The sequence below is a fragment of the Microcaecilia unicolor genome, chromosome 7 (assembly GCF_901765095.1).
Source record: "Microcaecilia unicolor chromosome 7, aMicUni1.1, whole genome shotgun sequence".
Lineage (NCBI taxonomy): Eukaryota > Metazoa > Chordata > Amphibia > Gymnophiona > Siphonopidae > Microcaecilia > Microcaecilia unicolor.
The window spans coordinates 174,430,688-174,452,771 of NC_044037.1; the positions used below are offsets into that span (position 1 = coordinate 174,430,688).

At 47.9% G+C, this 22,084-nt stretch overlaps 1 protein-coding gene across 1 annotated transcript in view; it reads left to right on the plus strand.

Annotated features, from left to right (window-relative positions):
• TMEM237 (transmembrane protein 237) overlaps positions 1-22,084 on the plus strand; it is an 80,628-nt gene that overhangs the window by 46,708 nt on the left and 11,836 nt on the right. Inside the window, exon 12 of the mRNA XM_030210114.1 lies at positions 21,105-21,226. Coding sequence (XP_030065974.1) covers positions 21,105-21,226 — 122 coding nt within the window. The remainder of the gene's footprint in view (positions 1-21,104; positions 21,227-22,084) is intronic.

Below are 22,084 nucleotides of genomic sequence, written 5' to 3' on the forward strand. Positions count from 1 at the left end.
TTCCCATCTGGCCTCCTCATCAACGCTTTCTGCGTTTTGCAGTCCTGGGCCGACACTTCCAGTTCAGAGCCCTCCCGTTCGGGTTGGCTACTGCTCCGCGGACCTTTTCCAAGGTAATGGTGGTCATAGCGGCCTTCCTGCGAAAGGAAGGAGTACAAGTCCATCCTTATCTGGACGACTGGTTGATCCGAGCCCCCTCTTATGCAGAGTGCGGCAGAGCTGTGGACCGGGTAGTTGCTCTTTTGAGCTCCCTGGGATGGATCATCAACTGGGAGAAGAGCCAGCTGCGCCCGACTCAGTCCCTGGAGTATCTGGGAGTTCGATTCGACACCCAAGTGGGCAGAGTGTTCCTGCCAGACAATCGGATTGTCAAGCTTCAGGCTCAGGTGGACCAGTTCCTAGTAGCCTCTCCTCTTCGGGCTTGGGACTATGTGCAGCTGTTGGGCTCTATGACGGCCACGATGGAAGTAGTGCCCTGGGCCAGGGCCCATATGAGACCTCTACAGCACTCTCTGCTGCAGCGCTGGACTCCGATGTCGGAGGATTATGCGGTGCGTCTTCCCTTGGATCCAGCAGTGCGCAAGGCACTGAGCTGGTGGATGCAGACAGACAAGTTGTCTGCGGGAATGCCTCTGGTGTCCCCAGAGTGGATTGTCGTCACGACGGACGCCTCGTTATCGGGCTGGGGAGCCCACTGCTTGGGAAGGACAGCGCAGGGGCTCTGGTCTCCTGCAGAGGCAAAGTGGTCTATCAACCTCCTGGAACTCAGAGCCATTCGGTTGGCGCTTTTGGAGTTCATCCCGGTACTGGTGTTGAAGCCTGTACGGGTCCTGTCGGACAATGCCACGGCTGTGGCCTATGTCAACCGCCAGGGAGGTACCAAGAGCGCCCCTCTAGCCAAGGAAGCTATGAGTCTATGCCAGTGGGCGGAAGCGAACCTGGAACAGCGGTCAGCGGCCCACATTGCCGGAGTCATGAATGTCAAGGCGGACTTTCTCAGTCGCCATACCTTGGAGCCCGGAGAGTGGCAGCTATCTGCTCAGGCGTTCTTGGACATCACGAAGCGCTGGGGCCAGCCGAGCCTAGATCTGATGGCGTCATCGGCCAATTGCCAAGTGCCGCGCTTCTTCAGCAGAGGACGGGACCCTCGATCCCTGGGAGTAGATGCTCTTCTCCAACAATGGCCGACACAAGAGTTTCTCTATGTGTTCCCGCCCTGGCCCATGTTGGGCAGGGTACTAGACCGGGTGGCAAAGCATCCCGGCCGGATAATCCTGGTGGGTCCGGATTGGCCCAGGCGTCCCTGGTATGCGGACTTGATCAGGCTCTCAGTCGACGATCCTCTGCGGCTGCCAGTGGAGCAGGGCCTGTTACATCAGGGTCCCGTGGTGATGGAGGATCCCTCCCCCTTTGGTCTTACGGCCTGGCTATTGAGCGGCAGCGTCTGAGGAAGAAGGGCTTCTCAGACAAGGTCATCGCCACTATGCTGAGAGCGAGGAAACGCTCTACTTCTACTGCTTACGCCAGGGTTTGGCGTATCTTTGCAGCGTGGTGTGAAGCAGGCTCTCTTTCTCCTTTCACTGCTCCAATTTCTTCAGTGTTGGCATTCCTGCAAGAAGGTCTGGACAAAGGCCTGTCGCTCAGTTCCCTTAAGGTCCAGGTAGCGGCTCTGGCTTGCTTCAGGGGCCGCCTGAAGGGTGCTTCCCTGGCTTCGCAGCCAGATGTGGTGCGCTTTCTCAAGGGGGTTAATCACCTGCGCCCTCCTCTGCACTCAGTGGTGCCTGCGTGGAATCTCAACCTGGTGCTAAGAGCATTGCAGAAGCCGCCGTTTGAACCCTTGTCAAGGGCATCTCTGAAAGACCTGACGTTGAAAGCAGTCTTTTTGGTGGCTATCACTTCAGCCAGAAGAGTTTCCGAGCTCCAGGCGCTCTCGTGTCGAGAGCCTTTTCTACAGTTCACTGAGGCAGGAGTGACTTTTCGCACAGTGCCTTCCTTCCTGCCCAAGATTGTTTCTCGCTTCCATGTGAATCAGCAGCTATGTCTCCCTTCCTTTCGTAGGGAGGACTACCCAGAGGAGTACTCTGCTCTTAAATATCTGGATGTGAGACGAGTCATCATCAGATACTTGGAAGTGACCAATGATTTCCGGAATTCGGATCATCTGTTTGTCCTGTATTCAGGTCCTCGTAGGGGTCTGCAGGCTGCTAAGCCTACAGTGGCAAGATGGGTCAAGGAAGCCATTGCAGCGGCTTATGTGGCCGCGGGGAAGGTGCCGCCTATCCAGCTGAAGGCTCACTCTACAAGAGCTCAGGCGGCCTCGATGGCAGAGGCCGGTTCCGTCTCCTTGGAAGAGATATGCAAGGCGGCAACTTGGGCTTCGGCCCATACATTCTCCAAGCATTACCGCTTGACTGTGGCTGCTCGGGCGGAGGCCCGGTTTGGAGCTTCAGTGTTGCGGTCAGGGATTTCTATGTCCCGCCCTGGGTGAGTACTGCTTCGGTACATCCCACCAGTCTATGGATTGATCAGCTTGATGATATGGAAGGTAAAATTATGTATAATCATACCTGATAATTTTCTTTCCATTAATCATAGCTGATCAATCCATAGCCCCTCCCAGATATCTGTATTGTTTTTATTCTGGTTGCATTTCAGGTTCAAGTTTAGTCTTCAGTTACTTCAGAAAGACTTCGTGTTCAAGTTTTTTCACTTGGATTCTTCAAGAGTTAAGACGAGTTTGTGTTACAGTGAGCTGCTGCATTCCTCTCCCCTCCGTTTTACGGGGCTGGATTGAGACTTAAAATTCTGCCGGCACTCCCTCCCGCTTCGTGCGGCTGTAGGGCAGTTTTGTACCCCTCCCGCTTCGGCGGTGTTAGGGTCAGTCAGCTCCTCCCGCGGTTGCGGTTGCAGGATAAGCCAGATCCCCCCGCATCGGCGGGTGTGGTGTCCCTCCCCCGCTCCGCGGGGATGAGCTGGACGGATTCCCCTCCCCCACTTGTGTGGGGATGAGCTGGGTTAATTCCCCTCCCCCGTTTCGGCGGTGGTGAGCTGGGCAGAGTGTCCCTTCGTGGGTGTAATTCTCTAAGTGCTGAGTCCTGCGGATGGAGCTTTGATATCGACATACTGAGGAGTTTCCGGCAGCACATGACCACATATAGGGAGGCAAAAGTTTGCTCTCTATCTCCACCTGCTGGTAGATGGACACAACCCACCAGTCTATGGATTGATCAGCTATGATTAATGGAAAGAAAATTATCAGGTATGATTATACATAATTTTACCATACTCCTTCAGTGACCAAGTGGAAAACAGTGCTTGGGTACATTGCGGAAAAGGAGAAGTTACTGGCGAAGGAACGCAAAGAATTGGCCAAATAGGAATGGATTTGGGCTCCATTGGGCCTTGAACCATAATCGGGGTTACTGTGGGATTTTGACTAAAGGGTACAGGTTTGAAGTGTTCATAGATGGGTAATGGACAGGGTGGGGGGAGGGGGGGGTTATTATTATAAGTAGCAATGGGATGATTAGTGGTATTATAGTGGGGGGGGATAATTGTAAAAACTTTGAAAAATGTGAAGTCAAGGTTGCTGATGAGATTAGCAGTGGACTCTGTATGAAGCAGGTTTGATGTGCTGGAAATGTACAGACTGGCAATTGTATATTGACCTTATTGTAGTTTTTTTTATGTACAGAGATATTTCACATGTCAATAAAGACTTCTTGTAAATTAAAAAAAAAATCCTCTACGGAGAAGCTCCAGCTTATATGGATAACCTTATCAACTTACCACCTAGGACAGTGATGGGCAACCTTTTGAGCTTGGTATGACAAAATTGGCCAAAAAACCGAGCATAACTCGGGTGGTGTGTCACTTTGAGAAAAATCACTGCTACTAGGACCGCCCCCGGGCCCCCCCCTACCCGAGGTCGCTGGGCCCCCCCTCCACCGGGCCCAGAACTAACCTTAAAGCCTCCTTTCACGTCGCAGCAAGCAGCAGCAGGGCAGACCTCTCCTCCTTTCTTCTGTGCTCCGCCCTCGCAGACGTTACGTCAGGCGAGGGCGGGACACGGAAGGAAGGAGTGGCCTGCCCTGCTGCTGCTTGCTGCGACGTGAAAGGAGGCTTTAAGGTTAGTTTCCGGGAGCGAGGAGGGAGTGCGGACCACACTGCAGCGGCGCTGCGTGTCATCGAAAATGGCTACGCATGTCAGTGCTGACACGCGTGTCATAGGTTCGCCATCAGGGACCTAGGAACTCTGACAGATCATCTCGTTCGTACTTAACTCTCCATTACCCTACATGTTCTGGCCTCAAGTATAAAGCCACTTATGCATCCACCTTCCCCTATATTGGTGCTCATTTGTGGAATGGATTACCTAAATCTGTAAAAACTACTCAAGGCCTAGTGGTTAGAGTGGTGAACTTTGGTCCTAGGGAACTGGGTTTGATTCCCACTGCAGGCACAGGCAGCTCCTTGTGACTCTGGGCAAGTCACTTAACTCTCCATTGCCCCAGGTACAAATAAGAACCTGTATTTAATATGTAAGCTGCATTGAGCCTGCTATGAGTGGGAAAGTGTGGGGTACAAATGTAATAAATAAATAAATAAATAAAGCCCCGCCGTTGCATCCCTAACTGTTGAACTGTACCTATCTTAATGACATCCTCCACTTTCTTACCCCTTCCCCTTCTCTGTAATTACTTACTGATCACTCCTACTTCCATGTACTTGATTGTTTATGCCAAATTAATGTATGCCTTTTCAGCCTTTTACTGTTGTAAGCCACATTGGGCCTGCCCGCGGGTGGGAAAATGTGGGATATAAATGCTATAAATAAATAAATCTGTGCGAAAACACACGCACTCATTTATAGAATAGCACCTAAGTGTTTCCACGTGGATCTGCAAAGGGGGTGTGGCCACAGGAGAGGCATTCCCTTAAAATGTGCGCAGTGTTATAAAATTCAGGAGGCCCGTGCCTAATTTGCACATCGGGATTTAAACCTGGTTTCAGCTGGTGTAATTCCTCATGCCCAAAGTTCAGCACAGATCTCGTTGCTACATTCTAGTTTATAAAGGGCACCTATCCCAGAATGCCAGTTATAGAATGATATTCAACACCGATTTTTTACAGTGTAGAATTTTGAGCTCCATTTATAAATCTTCCACTTGGCTTGCAATTGAGAGGGGGCTTACACATGGACAGGGCATGGGTGTGTCACTAAGCGATGCACGCAACTTATCGAATACTATCAGTTGCATGCATTGCATGGGCACTTAGGTCTGTCAACTTACATCAACTATTGGCATGTCATATATTTCGGTTCTAAAATAGAAAAAAATCCCCTGTGTAAAAACAAATAGACGGTGTAACACTCCCAACATAAGTTCCCTGTTGCTAGTCGCCATTTTGGAAGTTGCATGACTCCTGTTGCAGTCTCTTTTTAACTCTTGAACACTGGGGTTCCTGACGAAGGATTGGTTCCAAAACAGAGCTCTGTAGAGCCAGTGGTTTGAGAGATTGCAATTTGTTGTTGAACTTTCACTTTGGCTTCAGATGAGTGCTATCTTTTGAATGACTGTTATTTTAAAGAGGAACAGTTACCTGTATGCAGATTTAGTAACGGAGTCTATATTTGTAGTTGGGGACACCAGACTTGATTGACATTAGTGGATGTATACACTCTTTGTTGAACCCATTCACTTTGCACTTATAAAACATTCACTTGGATTCTGGTTCACTTTGGGATGTATCTGGGCATCAAATGAGATCCCTTTGTGGTAGGCTCATAGTTCTTGTTGCCCTTGGAGCCTGAGGTGCAGGAGCGCCATGACTCAGATAACTGAAAGGAACTGTTATCCATATAAAAATTTATGTTGGGAGTGTTACATCCTCTATTTGTTTTTGCACGGGGGATTTTTTTCTATTTTAGTATTTTGTGTATTCCTCATCAGTGGTTTTCGCATTTTTGATTTACAGTGCAATCCGCTTAAGTGCAAGGGTCTGGGACCAAAGAAATGCGTGCACTTAACCGTTGTGACCCAAAGAAGCTTGACATCTGATAAACATATGTACAGTACTGTTTATTATTATACATACAGTATACAGTCTCTGTTAACTGACATTAGGCTTACTTGAAGTAATCAGTTATAGTCCTCTGTACAATCTTGGGTCTGTGAGTTCCATAGACTACATCTGCCAGACGGTAAAAACTGTCATAGCACTGACATCCAGTGGCCTCCAGATAGGCCCGCACAGTGTTGAGATTCTCCAGCGCTCTTGCAAAAGTGACAGGAGGAGGTTGTTGAATTTCGTTAGCATGTGCCTCGCTGCTCATTTCGTCATCTGTTCCATCATCAGCTGTTGTTGCCTGCATGTAGGTGCATATCTCGACATCAGTGCTGTCTTCAGCTGTTTGTAGATCGTAATCAACAGCTACGTAGCGATGGAACTCCTCTTCAGTAACACCGGCTGAGATGTCAACCTGTTCATCTGACGTGTTTGCAACAGCTGCATCTGTTTCATCCCTCTCAACATCCTTAACAAAGCTTGCCTGCTTGTAGCAGTTCACAATGGTTGCCTGTGTAACATGATTCCAGGTTTCTTTTTGCATATGTAGGGAATCCAACAGTGATAGATTACGAGCCAGTTCAACAGCACGTTTATCCTTGCCAGTCTGGTCATCCATAACGCTCATCAGACGACGTAGCACAAGAACCCGACAATGTTGTTTGAAATTGGCTATTATGCCCTGATCCATAGGTTGGATCAGAGAGGTAGTGTTTGGTAGCAGGAAGACCACCTTGACGTTAGACAGCCTGACATCATCCCTGTGTGCAGCACAATTATCACAAAGCAGCAAAATCTGACACTTCTGTGCCCGTATTCTAGTGTCTAACTTCTTTAGCCACTGCTTCCAAATTTCCCCAGTCATCCATGAATTTGCGTTAGCCTCGTATGACACAGGAAGTCGCTTAACTTTCTTGAAGCAACGGGGCTGTTTGCTCTTTCCAATGACGAGGGGTTCCAACTTCTCACTCCCATCCATATTGCAGCAAAGGAGGATCGTCAGTCGGTCCTTCAACGTTTTACCTCCAGTAGTTTTGGCTTGTCTGAATGCAAGTGTTCCATCAGGAATTGCTTGCCAGTAGAGACCGTTTTCGTCAGCATTTGTCGCGCCCCTTACCTGCGCCGCTTTGCCCGCTGGGATGCCCCGCTCCGCGAGCAGGGGAGAGCGGGGTATCGCTGGCTATGGGCGGCGTGGGCAGAGAGTTGTACCCACCTCCTGGGGTATGCCGGTTCGCCGCTTCAGCGCGGTGGCGGCCGGAGAGCGCCGGCGCTGCCAAAATGGCCGGCGCTCTCTTACTAGCAGGTCCCTTCCGGGTGCGGGACCTGGGAGCAGAGGAAACGCCCCTTCAGGGTCCGGATTGGCTGGTCGCGGCTGGACTCCGCCTTCTCTCTGGGACCAGCCTATCCGGAGCCCTGGGGCTGGTTGTGTGCCCCTCCTTTCTAACAGCTGTTGAGTGTTCTCCAGACGGAGGGGGCTATTTAAGGGCAGTCGCTGGCAGTGTTCGTTGCTTCGGCTTCTACTTGCGGATCCCTGAGTTCTGTGTTCTGGATTGCTCTCCGTTTGCCTTTGAACCCCTGATTGAACCTGGACATTGCTTTTGGCCTGCCGCCTGCCTTTGAACCTCTGATTGAACCTGGACATTGCTTTTGCCTGCCGCCTGCCTTTGAACCTCTGATTGAACCTGGACATTGCTTTTGCCTGCCGCCTGCCTTTGAACCTCTGATTGAACCTGGACATTGCTTTTGCCTGCCGCCTGCCTTTGAACCTCTGATTGAACCTGGACATTGCTTTTGCCTGCCGCCTGCCTTTGAACCTCTGATTGAACCTGGACATTGCTTTTGCCTGCCGCCTGCCTTTGAACCTCTGATTGAACCTGGACATTGCTTTTGCCTGCCGCCTGCCTTTGAACCTCTGATTGAACCTGGACATTGCTTTTGCCTGCCGCCTGCCTTTGAACCTCTGATTGAACCTGGACTTTGCTTTTGCCTGCCGCCTGCCTTTGAACCTCTGATTGAACCTGGACTTTGCTATTGCCCGCCGCCTGCCTGTGAACCTCTGATTGAACCTGGACTTTGCTTTTGCCTGCCGCCTGCCTTTGAACCTCTGATTGAGCCTGGACTTTGCTTCTGTCTTTCCTAGCCTGTCCCTCCTCGGAGGCCTCAGCCCTGATTCTCCAGGTAAGATCAGAACTGTCTGGCTGCCAGACGTTGTTTGGCCCAAGGGCTCACTTTTCGTGACACAGGCTTGACAGCATTGAAAATGTCACAAGGTGCAAACTCGTTCAAGATGGTAGGAAGAACTGAAACAACCCAATTTTCAGCACCAAAGTCATCAGCGTCTTTTTTCTCACCATGCTGTTTCTTGAATTTTATGCTGTTCCTCTCCTTCCATCTTTCCAACCATCCAGCAGTGGCTTTGAATTCAGTTAGTCCAAGACTTTCAGCTAGCTGGTTAGCTTTCTCCGTAAGCAGTGGACCACTGACAGGAAACTGTCTGCTCCTGACTCGAGAAAACCACTGAAGAAGAGCATCTTCTACCTCCTTAGCTTTTCCCTCGCGTTTTCATTTCCGTTGTGGATGTGTATTGTTTTGCCAGTCTTCCAGAAGCTGGTCTTTCTGCTTCAAGACACGTGACATTTGACTGGGATTGACACCATATTCTTTAGCAATAGATGCTTGACTTTGTTTGTTTTCTAATTTTTTAAGAACTTCTATTCGTTCAGCCAGTGTTAAAGTCTTACAGTTCTGCTGCCGCGACGACAACGACGACCCCGGTGTACGCTCTAACAACATTCTTTCGCTTATTGTGCCTGTGGCAGTTAAAGAGGCAGTAAATTTGAAATCTCGTTGGTTGTCATGCGCCATTCGGCTTCCATATTCCTGCTGAGGAATGGTCTTGAACCATGCATATAAGCGAATCTTGCACTTATCAGTGGTGCACTAAAGCAAAGTTTGTCCCCATAGAAATTGATGGTGCCAAAAACGGGACCGAAGTACGGCATGCAGTTAAACAGCACGCGCTTATCCGACGTGTACTTAAATGGAGTGCACTGTATTTCGGTGCACCAGTGTGGCTTTGTGTTAGAATTCTAGAACAGCTTAGATGCACCCTGAAGTTAGAGAATTGGCGCTAAGTGTGCCCCATTGTGGTGCCTGCATCTCGGTGTCAGGTTATAGAATTGGCCCATATGTGTCCATTAATGAGGGGTACGTATTTCAGAAAATGGGAGACACTTTTATCTGAGGCTAACATTGCTCATGTTACAGATGAGTTTTGGTACATCATATTGTACATCCTACGCTGGGAATAGTGCCCTGAAGTCATGTAAAATGCCATAGGATCTTTACTGAGATGCTACGGGGATATCAGGACCTTGTTTTATTGTCTTCACAAAAGATAGCCCTTTATGCAGCATGGAGGGGCATTTTTGAAAGAATGTCCAAGTCCGGTATTTTCAAACAGGAAATACGTTAAGATTTCCTGTTCAAAAATACGTGAGATTGACATCCTTGTGCCGGAAACGTCCAACATAAACAGCCATTTTGCAAACTGGAACATACAAATTTTGAATGGTGGAAAACAGGGGACATGGATGGCACCATTCCTACAAAATAGCCACACAGATGTCCATGCAGATCAGAGGGGCAGCATAGTGATCAGTGCAGTGGATTGTACACCAGGGCACCCTGGTTCTTATCCCCCTACAAGTTGTTCATTTTAAATTCTGAGTCCTTCAGGAACAGGGAATTCTCTGAGGACAAGCAGGCCAGTTCTATTCTTACAGTTGAATGACATCATCCAACGGAGCCTGGTGCAGATGCTAGCAAGAAGATTGTAGAAGTTTCTAGCAGTGTCCTACTGTGCATGTGCTGGTGCCTTCCTGCCTGGGTCGCTCAGTCTTTGTGTTTCTGCTGAGTAGGGAAGATGCATCATTATGTTCGCCTCACTATGCGTACTTCTTCTTTGCAGTGCCTTCCCATGCAGGCATTTTTGCTTTATTCTTCTTTTTATTTTATCCTACCTTGTTCCCTTTATAGTAGTTTTAGTTTTTTCAGCTTTTAAAAGTTTCCTTTATTTTTTTTGTGAATTGCTTGGCCTGTTCAGGCTGGAACACTGACCTCAATATGAACGCTGACCAGTGGTGTGCTGGTAAATGTTTAACAGCAGGCTCTCTCCCCGGTCCACCTCTGTGCCCCCCTGTAAATTGCAGAGCTGGCTATAGTCGGGGAGAGAGCCTGGGGGGGGGGGGGGGGGGGGCAATGCATTACTCCAGGAAAAAAATATTTTATGATCCCAGGTTCCAATCTAATTCATGTTTAATGTGGGATAAAATGCCATAAATAAGTAAATAAATATAAACTTTTAATGTTGAGCACCTGATTCTCAAAGTGGACATATTCCAAACACTATAATGAAAATAAAATTATTTTTTCTACCTTTGTTGTCTGGTGACTTTGTTTTTCTGATCATGCTGGCCCAGTATCCGATTCTGCTGCTATCTGTCCTCTTAACTCTGTTTCCAGGGCTTCCTTTCCATTTATTTGTTTCCTTTTCTCCTTTCTTCTTCATTTCTGGTCCTCCGCATACTTGACAGTCCAGTGGATCCAGCTTCTGCCTATTTTCTTCATCCATGTGCAGTTTTTCTCCTCTCTTCCTTTTCCCTCATCTCATCTCCTTCCTCACTCTTCCCTCCCCTCCATCCATGTCCAGCATTTCTTCTCGCTCCCTTCCCTCTGCTCCATCCAATTCTAGCAACTCTCCTCTCCCCTGCCCCCCCTCCAGCCATCCATACCCATCCGGCGATTCTTTCCGCTGCCCTGCCCCTCCTCCAGCCATCCCACCCAGCGATTCTCTCCGCTGCCCTGCCCCTCCTCCAGCCATTCCGACCCAGTGATTCTCTCCGCTGCCCTGCCCCTCCTCCAGCCATCCCACCCAGCGATTCTCTCCTCTCCACTGCTTTTTGAAGTTCACAGTTGAGGACTTTAATTTGGCCGCGATTATTTTCTTGATGTCCAAGAAGACTCCCAGTGGCTTCAAATGTTGTGCCCAATGTAATTGGTGGTTTCATTAAAGGACCTGCACTCTTGGTCCATCGGATGTCTTGAACTTATCCATGACCCTAACCATAGGCGCCCGGTAGAGGAGGCTTGGGGAGGCTAAGCCTCCCCAGCCAAAGCGACGGTGGTGTGCTGGAGCAGGCTCGCACCGAGCTGGCTCTCCTCCCTCTCCCCTTCCCTCCGGATCCGATCACCAACCTGACTCGTCGAATTCTTCGAGGCAGGCAGTGACAGTCTTGCCTGCCCGCTCCGCTGCTGACTCCCCCCGCTGGCGCTGCCGGCGTTCGCACTTTAAAAATGGCCGCCGAGACTTCCAGAGGCCTCGCGAGACTTCTGTAAGTCTCGGCGGCCATTTTGATGCGTGAACGCCGGCAGCGCCAGCGGGGGAGAGTCAGCGCTCGCAGCGGGCTGGCAAAACTGCCTGCCCCGAAGAATTCGAAGAGTCAGGATCCGGAGGGAGGGAGGAGAATTATCGGAACAACTTTGGGGGGGGGGGTGGCAGGGGAGAGAAGGAAGTCGCTGGGCATGGGTGGATGGAGGGGAGAGAACCAAGGGTCACGCTGGGTATAGGTGCATGCAGGGCAGGGGAGAGGAGGGTCACTGCTGGACATGGGTGGATGGAGGGCAGGGGAGAGGAGGGTCATGCTGGGTAAAGGTGCATGCAGGGGAGAGGAGGGTCACTGCTGGACATGGGTGGATGGAGGGCAGGGGAGAGGAGGGTCACTGGACATGAGTGCATGGAGGGCAGGGGAGGGTCACTGCTGGACATGGGTGGATGGAGGGCAGGGGAGAGGAGGGTCACGCTGGGTATGGGTGCATGCAGGGCAGGGGAAAGGAGGGTCACTGCTGGACATGGGTGGATGGAGGGCAGGGGAGAGGAGGGTCACCGGGCATGGGTGCATGCAGGGCAGGGGAGAGGAGGGTCACTGCTGGACATGGGTGCATGCAGGGCAGGGGAGAGGAGGGTCACTGCTGGACATGGGTGCATGGAGGGCAGGGGAGAGGAGGGTCACTGGACATGGGTGCATGCAGGGCAGGGGGAGAGGAAGGGAGAGAGAAGAAATGCTGGACATGGATGGAGGGGAGGGAAAAGTGAGGAAGGAGATGAGATGAGGGAAAAGGAAGAGTGGAGAAAAACTGCACATGGATGAAGAAAATAGGCAGAAGCTGAGGACCAAAAATGAAGAAGAAAGGAGGAAAGGAAAGAAATAAATGGAAAGGAAGCCCTGGAAACGGAGTTAAGAGGACAGATGGCAGCAGAATCGGATACTGGGCCAGCATGAATAGAAAAACAAAGTCACCAGACAACAAAGGTAGAAAAGATAATTTTATTTTCATGATAGTGTTTGGAATATGTCCACTTTGAGAATCAGGTGCTCAACATTAAATGTTTATATTTATTTACTTATTTATGGCATTTTATCCCACATTAAACATGAATTAGGGTGTTTTGTGGCTCTACATGAGAATTGTGATATGATCCCTTGTTTCATATTGTTGACAGTCTGCATTTTCCGTATGGGTGGTATATTGGTGTATTAGGTCTGCCCAGTGTAATATTTATGGTACAGTAAGGTTCTGAGTGTGTTTTTGCACAAAGTTGTGCATAGTGTTTTGCAGTTGAGTGATTGTGGTTTGTATGTGCTTTGAGCAACCACTTTATTCTTTGACATATGATACATAGCTAATATCTAAATTTAATAAAAGGTATTAATTGTGACTTATTTTTATTTATTTTTTCTGTGTATTATCAGACATTTATGGATTTAAGCTCCACCCCTGGCCCCACCCCTAACCCCGCCCCCTTTAGCCTCTCCAAACAGTTGGGCCACCGACCGCCTATGACCCTAACTTTTGTTCTCTTTGTTTAAAAATGCAGCTTAGGACACAGAAGGTGCATCAGGTCCAACAGGAGAGACTTTTTGGCTCTTCGAAGGGAGAGGGAAGTCGTTCATCCCTTAGGGCTACTCAGTTTTATAAAACTGGTTAAAGAGATTCCTCTGGTGGCACATAATGCTGATTTTCATGAATGCCAATTTAGGATACACCCTGTATTGCAAGTGAGAACATTCAAAGCCAAGTTAGTTGACTCCTTGATATGTATTAACCCCCCCCCCCCCCCTGGATTCTATATAACGTGCCTAGCATTCTGCACCAAAATCTAAGCGTATTCCATAACAACGTGCGTAACTTAATAGGCTTAACAAGCTATTCAGCATTGATAACAGCACTTAACAAGCAATAATGAGCACAAATTGGGAATAATTAGAATTTACACACACAAATTGCTAAATGTATTTAGTAACGTACTGCACCTAAATTCTAATGTGCGCAGTTCAAAAGGGGCATGGTTATGGGTGTGGAAATGGACATTTCATGGATGTTCTGAAATTTATGTGTAAATATACGTGCAGGAAATTATGCCACGTTTTCACTGGTGTGGCGGCAGGGCAGCCTATGGGATTCGCTGCCACTGCTGCTGTCTCCTTTTGGAGAAAAAAAATAAGGTAAACACGGGGAAGGGAGGAGTTGCTAGACTGGGCATAGGGGGCGGGGGGCATTTCATTCCAGCCTTGGGCCTCCCCTGGGTCAGATATAGAAATTTGCAAAAGTTAATAATGCAAACAGTATTATGTTTTTTTATTCTGATGGAACCTTTTAATTATCTTCAAGTTATGTTTGGTCATTTGGATTGTACATGTTGCGCTGTGTTCAGTGATTTATGATATAATAAAAAGGTTTCAAATAAAAAAAATCATTGTTTAAGTGTGTTGGGCCACTTATACATGCAAACCTGCTATTCGACATGTGCATTACTATTCCTAAGAAGGGCAATATATTTTTTTTTCAAAGTAATTTCTGCAAGTCAGAAGCACATTAACTGAGGAAATCAGCAACCTGAAAACTGGCTACCTTAGTATGCATGTAGTTCCATTGCACTTGGATTTTTTTACCTCTATTTAGCAGAAATGTTCTAGGGGCAAGGTTAAGGTGAGGATTGCAACAACATGCACACTGTTTATTTATTTATTGGATTTATTTACTGCCTTTTTGAAGAAATTCACCCAAGGCAGTATACAGCAAGAATAAGCCAGACATAAGCAATAGACAGCTGCAGCAGGGAAGTATGCTACTTACAGTATCAACACAATACACATTAAAACATCTTAATAGCCAACGTGAAGGGGCATAATCAAACGAAAACGTCTATCTCCATGGGCGTTTATCTCCAAGAACAGGTCCGTGAAGGGGCGGACCGAACCGTATTTTCGCAAAAAATAGACGTCCATGTTTTATTCGACAATTTGTGAGCTGGGCATTTTTGTTTTTCAGCGATATTGGAAAATGAAAGCGCCCAGCTCAAAAACGAATAAATCCAAGGCATTTGTTCGTGGGAGGGGCCAGGATTCGTAGTGCACTGGTCCCCCTCACATGCCAGGACACCAACCGGGCACCCTAGGGGGCACTTTTACAAAAATAAAAAAAAGGTAAAAGAGCTCCCAGGTGCATAGCACCCTTCCCTTGTGTGTTGAGCCATTGACTTACCTGCTCCCCAGTCCATCTATCCCTCCAATTCCAAGCCTCCGACTCTCCGCTCTATCTATCTACTTCTCACCTCAGTCTCTACACTTACACCGCAATCACTACTTATGGCCCCTGTCCACATCCTCTTCCTTGCCCTGTCCCTTCCTAATCTTTTTCCCCTCCCCTTACCGCTGTCCACTGCTGGAACTCATTGCCCACCTGTATTCCCTCCCAACCTGCCCACTACGGCAATACCCTATCCACCCCCATCCCTCACCACCTCACCATCTCTCTTGTCCCCCTCCTCCTTCCTAGCCCTTAATCTTCAACACCTCCTTCCTACCATTAACCCTTCACCATTCCTCCTAAGTGTACCCCGTCTTCGTCGCCTTCGTCGCCCGACCTCCCCCACCCTCCTCCGCACTCTCCTGCTCCTCCTCCTGCTATCCGCGGGAGACATTAATCCTAATCCAGGCCCCCCTCACCTGTCCTCCTCCTATCCACACAAACGATTCCGTGACGCCTCCAATCTAATCTCTATTCCCCTCCTCCCCCCCTCTTCCCTCCCCTTCTCATGTGCCTTGTGGAATGCCCACTCGGTCTGCAACAAACTGCCCTTCATCCACGATCTCTTCATCTCTCGCTCCCTTCAACTACTCGCCCTAACCGAAATCTGGCTCTCCCCTGACAACTCTGCCTCAGTCGCTGCCCTTTGTCATGGAGGTTATCTCTTCTCCCACACTCCCCGCCCAGATGGCCGCGGCAGAGGCGTCGGGCTACTTCTCTCGCCCTCCTGTAGTTTCCAACCCCTCCTCCTGCCGCAGTCTCACTGCTTCTCGTCCTTTGAAGCTCACTCCATCCGACTATTCCACCCATTACCACTCAGAGTTGCCGTCATCTACCGCCCCCCTGATAAGCCCCTCTCTTCATTCCTTACTGACTTCGACGCCTGGCTCACCGTCTTTCTTGATCCCGCATCTCCATCCCTCATTCTTGGTGATTTTAACATTCACGTTGACAACCCATCCAACTCCTACGCTTCTAAATTCCTCACTCTGATATCCTCCTTTAACCTCCGTCTATCCTCTACCGCCCCTACTCACCGTGATGGCCATTGTCTCGACCTCGTTCTCTTCTCTTCCTGCTCATCCTCTAATTTCTGCACCTCAGTCCTTCCTATCTCAGATCATCACCTAATTACCCTCACACTTCATCACCCTCCCCCTCAACCTCGCCCAACTATAACCACTACCTTCAGGAATCTCCAAGCTGTCGACCCCCCTACCCTATCCTCTCACATCTCCAATCTCTTCTCGTCCATCTCGTCTTCTGAATCTGTCGACACGGCTGTCTCTACCTACAATGAAATTCTCTCCACTGCTCTGGATACCCTAGCACCATCTGTCTCTCGCCCCACTAAGCGCATTAATCCTCAGCCCTGGTTAACCCCATGCATCCGTTACCTTCGCTCCTGCACCCGATCTGCTGAACGACTCTGGAGGAAATCTCGCACCCTGTCAGAATTCACCCATTACAAATTCATGCTATCCTCCTTCCAGTCCTCCCTATTCCTTGCCAAACAGGAATATTATTCTCAATTAACCAATTCTCTTGGCTCCAACCCTCGTCGCCTCTTCGCAACCCTCAACTCCCTACTTAAAGTGCCCTCCACTCCCACCCCCCCCCTCACTCTCTCCTCAAACATTAGCTGACTACTTCCGCGATAAAGTGCAGAAGATAAACTTTGAATTCACCTCCAAGCCTTCTCCTCCCTGTGACTTCTTAACCCACTCCCTCAACCAACCTAACCTGTCCTCCTTCTCCTCCTTCCCTGAGATCACCGAAGAGGAAACTGCTCGCCTTCTTTCGTCCTCTAAGTGCACCACCTGTTCCTCTGACCCCATTCCCACCAATCTGCTTACCAACATCTCTCCTACAGTTAACCCCTCAATCTGTCACATCCTCAACCTCTCTCTCTCCACTGCTACTGTCCCTGACACCTTCAAGCACGCTGTAGTCACTCCACTTCTTAAAAAACCATCACTTGACCCCACCTGTCCCTCCAATTACCGCCCCATCTCCCTTCTACCCTTCCTCTCCAAATTACTTGAACGCGCTGTCCACAGCCGCTGCCTTGATTTCCTCTCCTCTCAGGCCAACCTTGATCCGCTTCAATCCGGCTTTCGCCCACTACACTCAACAGAAACAGCTCTCCAAAGTCTGCAATGACCTGTTCCTTGCCAAATCCAAAGGTCACTACTCCATCCTTATCCTCCTCGACTTATCTGCCGCCTTCGACACCGTCAATCATAATTTACTTCTTGACACACTGTCCTCATTTGGATTCCAGGGCCCCGTCCTCTCCTGGTTCTCCTCGTATCTTTCCCAACGCACCTTCAGAGTATTTTCTAATGGCTCTTCTTTCACCCCCGTCCCGCTCTCTGTTGGGGTTCCCCAAGGATCTGTCCTTTGACCGCTTCTTTTCTCAATATACACCTCTTCCCTGGGCTCACTGATCTCATCACATGGTTTCCAGTACCATCTCTATGCTGATGACACCCAGCTCTACCTCTCCACTCCCGACATCACAGTCGAAACCCAGGCCAAAGTCTCGGCCTGCCTCTCAGATATCGCCGCCTGGATGTCCAACCGTCACCTGAAACTGAACATGGCAAAGACTGAGCTCCTTGTCTTCCCACCCAAACCCTCCTCTCCTTTTCCCCCACTCTCTGTCTCTGTTGACAACGCCCTCATCCTCCCCGTCTCGTCAGCCCGCAGTTTCGGAGTCATTTTCGACTCCTCCCTCTCCTCTGCCCATATCCAGCAGACAGCTAAGACCTGTCGCTTCTTCCTCTATAATATTAGCAAAATCCGCCCATTCCTCTCTGAACAGACCACCCGAACCCTCGTCCACTCACTCGTTACCTCTCGTCTTGACTATTGCAACCTTCTCCTTGCTGGTCTCCCGCTTAGCCACCTATCCCCCCTTCAATCTGTCCAAAATTCCGCTGCACGTCTTATCTACCGCATGAACCGATACTCTCATATCACCCCTCTCCTCAAGTCGCTTCACTGGCTCCCGATTCACTACCGTATTCAGTTCAAGCGTCTCCTAACGACCTTCAAATGCACTCAATCTGCAGCCCCCCATTACCTCTCTACCCTCCTCTCCCCCTATATCCCCACCCGTAACCTCCGCTCTCAGGACAAATCACTCCTATCTGTACCCTTCTCCACCACCGCTAACTCCAGACTCCGTCCCTTCTGCCTCGCATCACCTTATGCCTGGAACAGACTCCCCGAGCCCATACGCCCTGCGCCCTCCCTGCCCATCTTTAAGTCCTTACTCAAAACCCATCTCTTCTCCCTTGCTTTTGGCGCCTAACCACCTTCCCCATTCATGATACACTGACTACACTGACTACATAGTTTGTTACCTTTAGATTGTAAGCTCTCTTGAGCAGGGACTGTCCTTCCCCATGTTTTAACTTGTACAGTGCTGCATAACCCTAGTAGCGCTATCGAAATGCTAAGTAGTAGTAGTAGTAGTAGATTCGTAGTGCACTGGTCCCCCTCACATGCCAGGACACCAACCGGGCACCCTAGGGGGCACTTTTACAAAAACAAAAAAAAGGTAAAAGAGCTCCCAGGTGCATAGCACCCTTCCCTTTTGTGTTGAGCCCCCCAAATCCCCCTCAAAACCCACTGCCCAGAAGCCTACACCATTATTATAGCCCTAAGGGGTGAAGGGGGGCACCTACATGTGGGTACAGTGGGTTTGGGGGGCGGTTTGGAGGGCTCCCATTTACCAGCACAAGTGTAACAGGTGGGGGGGGGGGGGGGTGGGCCTGGGTCCACCTGCCTGAAGTCCACTGCACCCCCTAATAACTGCTCCAGTGACCTGCATACTGCTGCCAGGGAGGTGGGTATGACATTTGAGGGTGCAAATAAAAAGTTGTGAAACGGCATATTTTGTGGTGGGAGGGGGTTTGTGACCACTGGGGGAGTCAGGGGAGGTCATCCCCGATTCCCTCCAGTGGTCATCTGGTCATTTAGGGCACTTTTTGGGGCCTTATTCGTGGAAAAACAGGGTCCAGGAAAAGTGCCCTAAATTCTAGCTACAAACGCATATTTTTCTTCCATTATCGGCGAAAGCGCCCATCTCTGATCGGCTGATAACCACGCCCCAGTTCCGCCTTCACCACGCCTTCGACACACCCCCATCAACTTTGTCCGCATCCGCGACGGAGTGCAGTTGAAAACGTCCAAATTCGGCTTTCGATTATACCGCTTTATTCGTTTTTGTGAGATAAACGTCTAGCTCCCGATTTGGGTCGCAATATAGGCGTTTTTCTTTTTCAATTATAAGCTGGATAGGGTGCAAGTGGAGTCAAGATAAGTACCCAGAGTAAAAGTAGGTGCAAATTCCTGCAGCTGTGAACGTTTCAGCAATGCAGGCAGTAGGAAAATTACTGAAGGGTCTCCTCTTGAAGCACTACTCAAGTATGAACCTTCTTAGATGGTGTAATCTCATAAAAACAAGGACCAAGATAGTATAATTTCATACAAATAATGTGGGCTTTTTTTTTTCTTTCTAAATGCAAAACTGAGCTCTTTGGTACTGTGCTGTAAAAAAAAAAAAGTGAAATTCAGTTACAGTAGGTGCATCAGTGTATCTTTATAGCACTACTACTACTACTACTACTACTATTTAGCATCTATATAGCGCTACAGAGCGTACGCAGCGCTGCACAAACATAGAAGAAAGTCCCTGCTCAAAGAGCTTACAATCTAATAGACAATAATAATAAAGCAAGCAAATCAACTAATGTGTAGAGGCAAGAGGAGAGGAGGGTAGGTACAAGCGAGAGGTATAAGTGGTTACAAGTCAAAAGCAATGTTGAAGTGGGTTTTCAATCTAGATTTAAAGATGGTCAAGGATGGGGCAAGACGTAGGGGCTCAGGAAGTCTATTCCAGGCATAGGGCACAGCGAGACAGAAGGAGTGAAGTCTGGAGTTGGCAATAGTGGAGAAGGGAACAGATAAGAAGGATTTATCCATGGATCAGAGCGCACGGGAAGGGGAGTAGGGAAGGACGAGTGTGGAGAGATACCTGAAACATGGCCATGTCAGGTCTTTTATGGATTTTTTTTTTAAATTTATGAAAGCATCACATCTATTTACATAAAATCTTAATTTGAATGCCTGGATCAATAAACCCTTCAGGTTTTATTTTTACTTCAATAACTTTTTTTTGCATCTCATCTCCCCTTAATTGATCCTCATTGAGTTTTTGTTTTGGGTTTTTATTTAAGACTCCCCTCGCTCCTTGAAAAACGCAATTCTTAGCAAGGTAAATTTACTCAGTTAACTGGCTCTGAAAACTGTCACTCATGTGTAAGACCTCTGTACATTACCCCCAGCAACATAGCCCTCTTAAGAGCTTGAACTCCTCAGAAGCTAAGTAAGAGTTGAGCCTGGCTAGTACCTCAGTGGGAGGCCACTGTGGAAGACTGGATGCTGTAAGTCTTTGAAATATAGAAAGTTATATCATGCATATTCCTTGTGGTGTGCCTGAAAATCCAACTGGCTAAGTGTGGCTTCAGGAAACGACTGAGAAGCACTTCTATAAGGTGCAGAAGGCAGTAGAAAACCATTGCTGTATCCTGCTAAGCGTGTCAGAGTCATCATGGTGGGGCTGTGAACTTCTAACTCTGTAAGAGAAAACGTATACAGTACATTTGTAGCCTACTTGTATAAATAAGAAGGTGGTGCTTATACTCAGCATTTGCTGTTGCTACTGTAAACATTTATTTTCAATAGGTCTTCAAATAAAAATAAAGCAAAAAATGGTAACCTTAGAAATTCCACCCTTTAAATTGCATGATGTGTTGCAAACAACATTATTTACATGTCAAGGTGAATTTGCAAAATAATTATTTATTATTTCAGTTTGCCTGTCCAAAATAACCCCTGGCAAAATTCTACATCAAATAAACATCATAGTAAAACAATAAGAAGTCATAAGTAATGTAACTAATTCCAAAAATATAAAACAAAATCATCATACACGTTACAAAACTAAAATAATCTCAGTAAGAGTGTATCTTATTGTATAAGGAGAGGGCAAAAGAACATGTCAAGGGGAATGGTTTTGAATGCTGTACTTGATTTTGAGTATCTTGAAAACCCAACTGTCTGAGTGTGTCCTGAGGACTGGATTAGAACCTCTGCTCTACTGGTATGAAATCCTTTATAGGACACCTATAAAACCTGGTATGTCATTGATCATTCTGTTGCATTTCATTTTATAAGTCCTTCTTCTAAATATGAAAATATTTCTTATAGTAATAAGAGACATTCCTGATCACCTGAAACTATGAGTTTGATTCATATTATTTATTTGATTCATATTTTACAGTGTTGGATCTTCTGTTTTATTCTTTGTTTAGGATGGTAGGTTCGGAGAATCAGATTCTGCAGCCCTGGATTGTGGTCAACTTGGTTGTAGCTCTTTTTGTGGGACTTTCCTGGCTTTTCTTGTCCTTCAGACCAGAGCTTGATCACAGTGAAGGTATGGAGCTTAGTTACATTGTTTTACAATTCAAATCTATGTCACTTTTGACAATGATATTGAAGAAATCTTAATTATTATAAAATCAGGCCTAGACCTAATGGAATCATAGGCAAACAATTTCAAACTGAAGCTTAACAGACAAACCGTTGCAGGTAATCAGAAAATTACAAACTGCTCAAAACATAGCAGCTTGTCTTGTGCTTAAGCTACTTGATAGTCCAAAGCGATCCCTCTTTTACTCAAACTACACTGGCTACCTATAAGTTCACCCATTACTTTCAAGTTATGTGCATTCACCCACCAAATAATCTATGGTCCATCCCCATCTTACATGCAGAATCTTAGGGACCCTTTTAATAAGTCGCGTAAGCGTCTCTGTGCACCCGACGCATGCCAATTTGGAGTTACCACCCTGCTACCGCGTGGTTCTTGCGCTAATTTCATCTTTGGCGCACATTCGATATGCACCTCTGAAAAATATTTTTTTCGGCCACGTTCACCGTGTCATTTGATGCGCATAGGTCATTACCGCCCGGTTAATGCGTGAGACCTTACCGCTAGCAGTAAGGTCTCAGACCCAAAATGGATGCTTGCCAATTTTTATTTTGCTGTGCATCCATTTTTGGCAAAAATTTAAAAAGGCATTTTTTGCAGGCGCACTGAAAAATGGATCTGTGCGCACCCAAAACCGCGCCTACACTACCGCAGGCCATTTTTCAGCGCACCTTAGTAAAAGGACCCCCTGTAGATCTATCAACATGTAATGCTAAGAAATCCTCCAGAGACTTACTTGAATTACACTCTTTGCCCAAGCAACTCCATCAACTGAAGACTATCTCATATTTCATAAACTAT